The sequence below is a fragment of the Malus sylvestris genome, chromosome 11 (assembly GCF_916048215.2).
Source record: "Malus sylvestris chromosome 11, drMalSylv7.2, whole genome shotgun sequence".
NCBI lineage: Eukaryota > Viridiplantae > Streptophyta > Magnoliopsida > Rosales > Rosaceae > Malus > Malus sylvestris.
The window spans coordinates 1,774,813-1,783,803 of NC_062270.1; the positions used below are offsets into that span (position 1 = coordinate 1,774,813).

General features: G+C 37.3%; 1 protein-coding gene across 4 annotated transcripts; it reads right to left on the reverse strand.

The window, feature by feature from the left end:
- Nucleotides 1-247: 247 nt before the first annotated feature.
- Nucleotides 248-6,337, reverse strand: LOC126589250 (disease resistance protein At4g27190-like). Of its 4 annotated transcripts, XM_050254486.1 has the most exons (5): nt 6,131-6,337; nt 5,597-5,807; nt 4,230-4,345; nt 958-4,113; nt 248-599 (listed from the first exon to the last, which is right to left on the reverse strand). In XM_050254486.1, exons 4-5 carry the CDS (start codon nt 4,101-4,103, stop codon nt 581-583), a joined length of 3,165 nt encoding a protein of 1,054 aa, XP_050110443.1. In that variant the 5' UTR covers nt 4,104-4,113; nt 4,230-4,345; nt 5,597-5,807; nt 6,131-6,337; the 3' UTR covers nt 248-580. The 4 variants fall into 4 exon arrangements, with proteins under 4 accessions (XP_050110443.1, XP_050110445.1, XP_050110444.1 ...); XM_050254488.1 differs by lacking the exon at nt 5,597-5,807 and having other exon boundaries at nt 958-4,105; XM_050254487.1 differs by lacking the exon at nt 5,597-5,807 and having other exon boundaries at nt 958-4,110.
- Nucleotides 6,338-8,991: the final 2,654 nt, after the last annotated feature.

Below are 8,991 nucleotides of genomic sequence, written 5' to 3' on the forward strand. Positions count from 1 at the left end.
AAATGTTGGATGTACTGACAAAGATTTGAGAAAGGTTGAAAGAGATTAAAAGAAAAAGTCAAAGGGACATGATGCTAACATTGTTTCTTGAATAATTTGATTCAGAAAAGGAAAAGAAACCAACCTTTATATTTCGAAGTTGATAGAGATGAGGAATTCAGCCCATTTTTGGGTTGATTCTACTTCAAGAAAAGCTTACTTCTTTTTTTGGTAATGTAGTTGCTTTTGATACAACTTACAACACAAATAAGGGATAACCATCACAACCAAACAATTATATTTGGGTGTGGATTTCATTTTATCATTCAAGTTGCCTCTTTTGAGAAAGTTTCTGGCTCCATCCATGGATGGAAGGGTAGGCAGAAAAAAACCTAGAAACATTAATCTCCCAACAACCAAAAATATAAAACTTAAATGTATTTTAGGTACAAAAGAAAATATTTTCTATTTGAGTAGAAACGAAAATGGAGTACTATTAAAAAAATATAGGAAAATATGTGAGGAATATTATTCTTCTTGTGGACCTTGAGAAATTCCTCTTGCTTCTTTGTTCATCAGCTTCTTCTTCCAGGAAAATTAATTACCTCTGCTCCCACAACCTTTTGGTCAATTCAAAATAAAGGAGAAGTATAACTCAGCAATTTTCTTTGGTTTTTGCTCTCCAAACAAATTTATAAAGCATTCTGTAATGTTAAGCTTTAAAAAAAATTCAAAGCAAAAGATAAACAATTAGGTGCATTATCATAATAAGTTACTCAATTGTTGGAGATCATTGGACCCTTTTTCAATTTATTTTTAAATTCCAGTGAGATTGATATGTCGTTGGTATTTAATTTTGATCAGTTCAACAATTGGTATTTGATTTGTGATGATTTTAGCCATTTCCTTAGAAGGAAATAGAGAAAATAGATAGAAAAGGAAATGACAAATGAAAATTTCTGCATGAGAGAGATGTACCTTTTCCTTAGGAGGAGGAAATGTTGCTCATTGTTTACTTGGACTTGCATATTGCTGTGGAAGTCAGAAGTAGAGTTTAAAAACACGGGGCAGTCCAGCACATGCAAGTATTCCAATGAAGGGCACACAAGTGTTGCACTTCCAGCGAGTACGCTTGTCAGCTTTGAAAGACTTTGCAATGCTAAGTTCTTCAGTTGTGGAAAAATGATCTCGTCATCCTGCACAATTAATCCCTCGTTTAGGCCGAAAAGTTTGTCCAAGTTATGGCATTCCTCCACCCAAAGCTCTTCCAATTGCAGCAGACATTGAGCTACGTCGAATGTGAAGAGAGTTTTCAATTTCTTGCTCTTGGAAATCGCCAGAGTTTTAAGGTTATGGAACATTGCAGGCTGAGCAGGACCGTTCAATATGTTTGTCAGTTCCGGTAGATTCTCCAGTTTCATCTCTCTCAATTTTGTCAAGACCGTTTCTCCTTGTTCAAGCCCTAGAGATTTGAATATATCAACCATACCAGCGGTACATACAATTAGTACTTCAAGATTTTGTAGTCTCTGCAACAGATTAGATGGAACAAGCGCATCAGCCACACCTTCACACTGCTCCACCTCCAATAACTTGAGATTTCCAAGCGACCCCTGCGGTAATTCACCAACACATAACTCTTGCAAGCGGTCCCAGTAGAAGACATGCAACTCTTCCAAGCTCTCGAGCACAGGCTTATTTAGAACCCTAGTTTCTGTGTTCATCAAAGTTACCATCTCACGGCACTCTTGGAGATGCAAAAACTTGAGTCCGTGCAACTTCCCATGATTGTACTCCACAAGAATGTCAGTTAAACTTCTAGGCTCCATGTAGATTATTTTCTCCACTCTCTCCGTCACTGTGCTGTTAAACCAATCCGGCAGCGTATTGATTGTTGTGTCCAGAAGCAAGGCTCTTGAAAATGGAGAACTGGTATTCTTTGATAATTGCACATTCATGGACCGATAAAATTGGTTTTCTGCTATACATATATCAAAATTTCCCCAATTTCGAAGAAACCCTACATTTTTCGGAAGGCATTCTACATCAGAAATGTCAACCTTCAAAATCTTTAAGTAACACAAGCTAATTAGCTCATCAAAACTAGCATTAGTTTTGTCATCTTCTCCTTCAACTTTCTTGCCCCAGTCAGCGAAACTCTGTTGCATGTATAGTTCTTCTAATTTGGACAACCGTGATATCACATTGGATGGAATTGTTGCAATGTAGGTACTCATAGTGAGATCCAACATCCTTAAATTGGTCAAATGTCCAATTTCTTCCGGCAATTCCTCAATACCAGATTCTCTCAAACTAAGAACCTCCAGTTTTTTCAGTTCTCCGAGAATTGATACATCCGTTATTGACTGACAACGATCTAGATGCAGCGTTTGGAGCTTGGTTAAGAGATTAAATGATGATGGTAATGAAGAAATTTCGGTACTACTTATGTCGAATACCCTTAATGCATTTGGGCTTTTGAAAAAATCTTCTGGGATCTCCTGTACTTCAAAATTTGACTGTAGTAATAAAATCTGGAGTTTTGGACATACCAACTCGTCAGGAAGATTGCAAATTTCATTCCCCATTAGGGAGATTGCAGAGTAGTCTTCAAGTGAATTCGTTGGCCAATCCTTTAAGTTGCAGCCAGCTTTTACGAAAAATCCTTGGCCATCCCCAGATGATGCAATTCGTATTGCCATGTCCCGAATCACATCATGCATTCTTACACATCCATCTTGTTCACCATCCAAAACCAAGCTACAAGCTTTAAGGTACTTGGCCACTAAATGTGCTGTGCTTCTGGCATCTTGCATTGAATTGGCATCTCGAAACAATCCTTTCCCAAAACCATACTTCAGCAAGTCTTCGATTTGGATATCAGAGTCCTCCGGGAATAAGCAGCAAAGTAAGAAAAATGACTTGGCGTCATTTCCTTTCAAGTAATCGTAGCTCAGCTTTATACATCTGAACACATCCTCCTCGTCATCAAGGTTGGTAGTTTGGGACATCTCTAGTCGTCGAGCTGCTTCTCTCCATTCTTCCAAGTCCTTATCTCCGAGTGCTCTTGCAACTGCAATCAAAGCAATTGGGAGACCACCACATTCTCTGGCTACCTTCCTTGCTATGTCACATAAATTGGTTGATTCAAAAGACCTGTTTGCCTTCTTCACAAACAAGGCCCAAGAATCTTCTTCTGATAGGATATCGAGATGAATCTTTTCTTGGCTCTTCATGGCATGACATACATTCCATATCCTTGTGGTGAGTAGAACTTTGGAATTGCAGTTTTGGAGCTCGTAGTGATCGGGGATCCCTATGAGAGACAAATCTATTGTCTTCCAAATGTCGTCCAAAATTATCAGGATCTTTTTCCCTCTCATTATTCTCTCCTTTAATCTACCTGCTCTGGCTATTTCTGTCTGCTCACTCAAATTCAAGGCCAGCATTTCTGCAAGCTGTTTTTGAATCTTTACCAGGTTCGGGTTTTGGGAAACGACAGCCATAATCACATGATCAAAGAGCTTGCCTTTACGCGCTTGCACGCCAACATGTTTCACCATGGTCGTCTTGCCTATGCCTCCCATTCCATAGACCGCAATGACAGTGACGTTATCGTCTTTCAGTGCCTTCATGACCCCATCCATGGCCTCCCTTGTTGCTTCAAATGCTTCGAAATCTCCTGTTGACATGGTGGACTCGAACTCAACGGGTCGGTGAACTTGAAGCGAAACTGTTTCAAACCTTTTCTCTTCTTTAAGATTGTTCATTTCTTCTGCCTCCTTAACGGCCCTCTTGCTTAAACTGTAACGCCATTTCAAATTCGGACAGCAGCCGCCGAGGCATGTTTTGTCTTCTCCGGCTTCTTTATTTAGTCTTTTCGCATCGATTATGGCCTTGTCAGCATCCTTGAGCCATTTTTGAACCTCGGATTTAACTTCGTCTCCTTTCATTAGTGCCGCATCCACGTCTCGCTGGTAATCATTCTGCCTGGCCTCTAGCTTTTCGACCAGAACTTCAAGAGACTGCATGTGGCTCTTGTAATGCACCAAGTAACCCACATGATGCTTCACTGGAGTCCATAACCACTCACCAACTTGTACTACGAAACTAACAATTTCCATGCCTGTCCTTCTTTAAAAAAATTGACAGAGAAAAACAAATTGTAAGATTCAAATTTCAAACAATAAAATAGGTACCACCAAAAAGGGAGAGAAACTATGTAGGGATTTGATAACTAAATGACTAACCTGGATCTTCCTTAGCTTCAACTGCTAGAGACTTTGAGAACGTTATTTTTGTGCGTTGGACGAATGTCAATGACTATGAGAGGATGGTTAGACTTGGTTCTTCAGATGTCTGATAACTGAAAAGGTATACGAAGGATCAGCAGAGAAAAGAATCCAACTAATATTTTATTGGTTTGTTTGTAGTTTTTGGAGTAGGACTGGGATGAGACTCGATACACTTTCGTGCATCTCCAATCATACTTTCTATTTTGAAGTTAAATTAAATTTTAGCTAAATTCAACTGGACTTTTTAGTTGTTCCTTATTTAAAAAAAAAGGGCAGTTTAGATCCAGGTCTAAAATTCCAATTTGTTTTTTCAATTGAGTACAATTGTAGCATACATAGCTATATCATAAGAAGACTACAAATTTTTTGAAATGAAATATGTTTGAGACAGAGTTGAATACAACTAATTCTGAAGAGGTAGATTACAAGCAAAAAATATCTATAATATGGTAACTAAAAAGACTTATTTTTGATATAGGTAGATTGTCGACAGAAAATCTATAATATAGGTATATTAAATAAGTAAAATGACTAAAATGACTACAATCTATAATATAGGTAGTTTCTGAGAGAGTTACAGTGACTAGAGGCCGCTAGAACTAAAAAAAAATGTTTATACAGTGATTATAATTTGGAGTGCGTGATAACTATATTTCGAGTATTTGCAATCGTTAAAAAAATGATATCTATAAGTATAATCTATTTATAAGGAACTACTGGAGTTCAATTTAAAGATGGTAGAGACTTGGTATGTAGTATGGTTGGGGTTGGGTTTTTAAATTCTGACTTTAAATTTCATGGAAATAGTATCATTTTTAAATGACCAAATTGGATTATTCATCCCCGTGGTCATAGGAAACTTGCATGATGACCCCCTTGGTGAAAAAATTAGAAATTAAACCCCTGTGATCAAGAATGTTAGCAAATTTAGTCTAAAAGTAAGATTTATGTTAAATGACTGTTAAAAGTATAGGTAAAACTGTATTTTTAGTTCCAATTGACATTTAAAATAAATAATTTTTTTATAACAATTAACAAAAAAAAATAATGCTTAATTTTTTAAATAAAAAAAAAGACCCAATTCAATGTCAATTGGAACTGAAAATACAGTTTTACCCCAACTTTTAACAGTTCTTTAACATAAATTTTACTTTTGGACTAAATTTGCTAACATTCTAGACCACAGGGGTTTAATTCCTAGTTTTTTCACCACGGGGGTGATCATGCAAGTGTCATATGACCACAGGGATGAACAATCCAATTTAGCCTTTTTAAATTTCTATAAGTGAGAGCTATAATCATTTTCATTATTACACACCCACCACCCACTTTTGTACCACCATCATGCTTTGCCATCACCACCACCACGCCCACCATTATTGTCGTTGGTGCCGCCACCACAACCATTACCTCCACTCCCACCACCAACGTTGTACAACACCACAACTATGGCTTCCATTACCATCGCCGCCACCACCACCACCCATTATCAAACTGCCTCCACCACCCACCAAATCATCACCATAACTGATCCTAGACAAATAAGAAAACTTACAAATTTAAAAAAAAATTCAAATTCAAATTCCATCATCTTGAAATTACTTAGTAATTTTAAATTTCCTCTTCTAGACTGCAGAGAATTAAGAAAATAACTTGGAAAATAAAATGACATCCTTAATTCACTTACTTAAAAATATTTTCCTCTTTTCTATTTTTCTAACACCTCTCGGACTCATGTTGACATACCGCATCATGATCAGTTTGCTAAAAAAAAAAAAAATTCAAGCCAATCTCTAATCAAGTAAATTAAATACATAATTTCGAACAGGTTGTACATCTGCGTTTTCTCTCCATACCAGACAACTTGATGATCTGAGCTCTCATTCACCAACTCGACTCTGCCGCCTTGGCCGTCCAGTTCAACTTCGATTAGGTTGCAGTTGGGTGGGGTGTTAGCACAGCTATTCACTCATAAGAGCTGTAGATGGACTCTCTCTGTAGAGGTTTATGCATAGACTTCTCTGCTTTCAAAAACAAATTTTAATTCTCTGCCAAACGGCGACCCTAAGCATCAGAAATGCCTTTTATTTACATTGTTTCACTATAACTTTAGATAACTTGTTTCTTAAGATTGCCTAGTCAGCAAGTATAGTGGGCATATTGTTATTTATGCATAAATTCTCCACATGTACGCTCATTGAAGGTTAATGAGAATACATTCTTCAGATACAATCTCTCTATGAACTTTACCTCTCTCTCTGACAGATTCTCTCATAACTGTCACATTTTCTACAGTTAGCCCTCCCAACCAGCTTTAGATAACTTGTTTCTTAAACTTTACCCTTAAAATATATGCACAAGTCATATTTTCTTAATTCAATTCATGCCACTTGCATCTTTTAAGTTTTACAATTCAAATCTCCTCAATATCCATATATAGTTTTTTTAACAAATATTAGCCCACACTCCTTTTAAAACTCTTGCCTCTGCCCTAACATAATGACAAGTGCTACGTCAGTGCAAGACATCTTTTTAGTTTTCAGACTTTTGTGTTCAGTTTGTCCATAATTAAAAAAAGAGAAATGCTAATAAGACTCTATCAAAGTATAACTCTTCATAGACTCTTCGTCACCTCATATTTGTGGCATGATATTTTATAATGTTGGCACGAGAATTGTGCCAAAAAAATGTACTAGTACTGGCATATTGTTTAAATAGTTGTTGCTTTCCTTCATATCAAAGCAAACCCGGAACTGTCCGCAACCTTTGTGCTTTTATTGACCAAAAAAAAAAGTCACACCCGGCCCGGAACAACCAATCAAAACAAGGACGAACGCAAAACGGGGGGAAGCCCTCAACAACCCAAGAGGATAGGCAAGTTTTGCTTGCACCCCTAGGGAAACTATGTGACGTCCTGAGCCAATATAGATTGATATGTGTAAATCTCTTTATTGGTTCAAAATGTTAATACAATGACGAACTCGGTACAGATAAGTTCTTCTCAACTACAAGTGATGACTGCGAAAGAAATATATGGTATGTTTACCAATCGAATTGGGATGAAATGAAATGGAATCATTCCCCATTGAAAGGATTCCAATGTTTACTCAGCCTCTTGGGAATAAAAACATGGTGGGGTGAACTGAAAATCAGGAATTCAATTCCGGAATTTGGAGGAATTGTATTCAATTCTCACCATCACCTCAGTAATCCAATTCCTCCAAATTCTGGAATTGAATTCCTGATTTTCAGTGGACCTCACCATGTTTTTGGCACAATTTATGTGTCAACATTATAAAATATTATGACAAAAATATGAAAGGGCGGAGAGTCCATAAAGAGTTCTATTTTGAAAGAGTCTTCTTAGCATTTCTCTTTTTTTAATTGCCAAGAACAAACTGAACACAAAAGTTTGAAAACTGAAAAGATGCCTTGCACTGACGTAGCACTTGTCATTTTATAAGGGCGGAGGCAAGAATTTTGGGAGTGTGGGCTAATATTTGTTAAAGAAAAAAACTATATATGGACATTGAAGAGACCCCTAAATTTAAATTGTAAAACTTGAAAGGTGCAAGTGGCATGAATTGAATTAAGAAAATATGACCTTTGTATTAGGGCTGGGCACGGGCCGGGGCGAGCCGGGCCGAACCTAAGTTTATAGGAACCTAACATTACTCGAAACGGGCCGGGACGGGACGGGGATTGGATTTTCTTGTATAGGAACCGGACATTACCCGGCCCGGTTAAAACGGGCCGGGTCCACGGGTACCCTTTTTTTTTTTTTTTTTAACTGCACTGCACAGTTTGCAAACTGCACAGATTGCAATTTGCAACTGCACAATCACAGTGACACTGCATTTATGCAGATTTTGCACAAATTCACCATTATTCACATCTAATCTAAATACAAAGTCTAACATCCAAGTTCATAAATTAAGTTTTAACAATACATCCAAAATAACAATATTATATCGTCCTCCAACATCTAAAAATGAAATCCACATACAAAATATCCGAAAGTCCAAGACATCCAAATTGCACATGTATGCTCGATCTGTATAAAACCAAACTGCACATATATCAAAACTGCACATATATAAATCAAAACTGCACATGTATAAATCAAAACTGCACATATATAAAAACTGCACATATAAGTATAACAAGGAACTTGAGGACATGAATTTGAAATTACCTTCTCGTTTAAGGAATTGACTGAGAACACACACACACACAGAACACAGAACACACACACAACACAACACAGAACACACACACACACAAAACAAAACACACACACACACAAAACAAAACACACACACACACACACACAGAACATACACACACACACACACACGCACGCACACAGAACACAGAACACACACACACGCACACACACACAGACAGAGAACACACACACGCACATACACACAGATCAGAGACAAAGGCGTTTGGAGAGAGTGAGAGTTAATCGATAAACCCTGAAAATTTAAATAGTTACCTGAAAATTTAAACAGATCAGAGACAAAGTCGCAGCTGGTGATGCTTTGTGGATGGCGGCTTGTGGCGCAGATGGTTTACAAATTATCAAACTTATCAAAAGTTACCTTCAATTGCAAGTGATAGAATCGGTGTTCTTTGAAATAATCATAACACTTGACATACAAAACCGAATGCAGAAAACACAAACTGAAATAACACTCGTATTAAGAATCAA

Bases quoted from the DNA above. Each gene is read 5' to 3' on its own strand.
- LOC126589250 (XM_050254488.1), bottom strand. From the start codon at position 4,103: ATGGAAATTGTTAGTTTCGTAGTACAAGTTGGTGAGTGGTTATGGACT.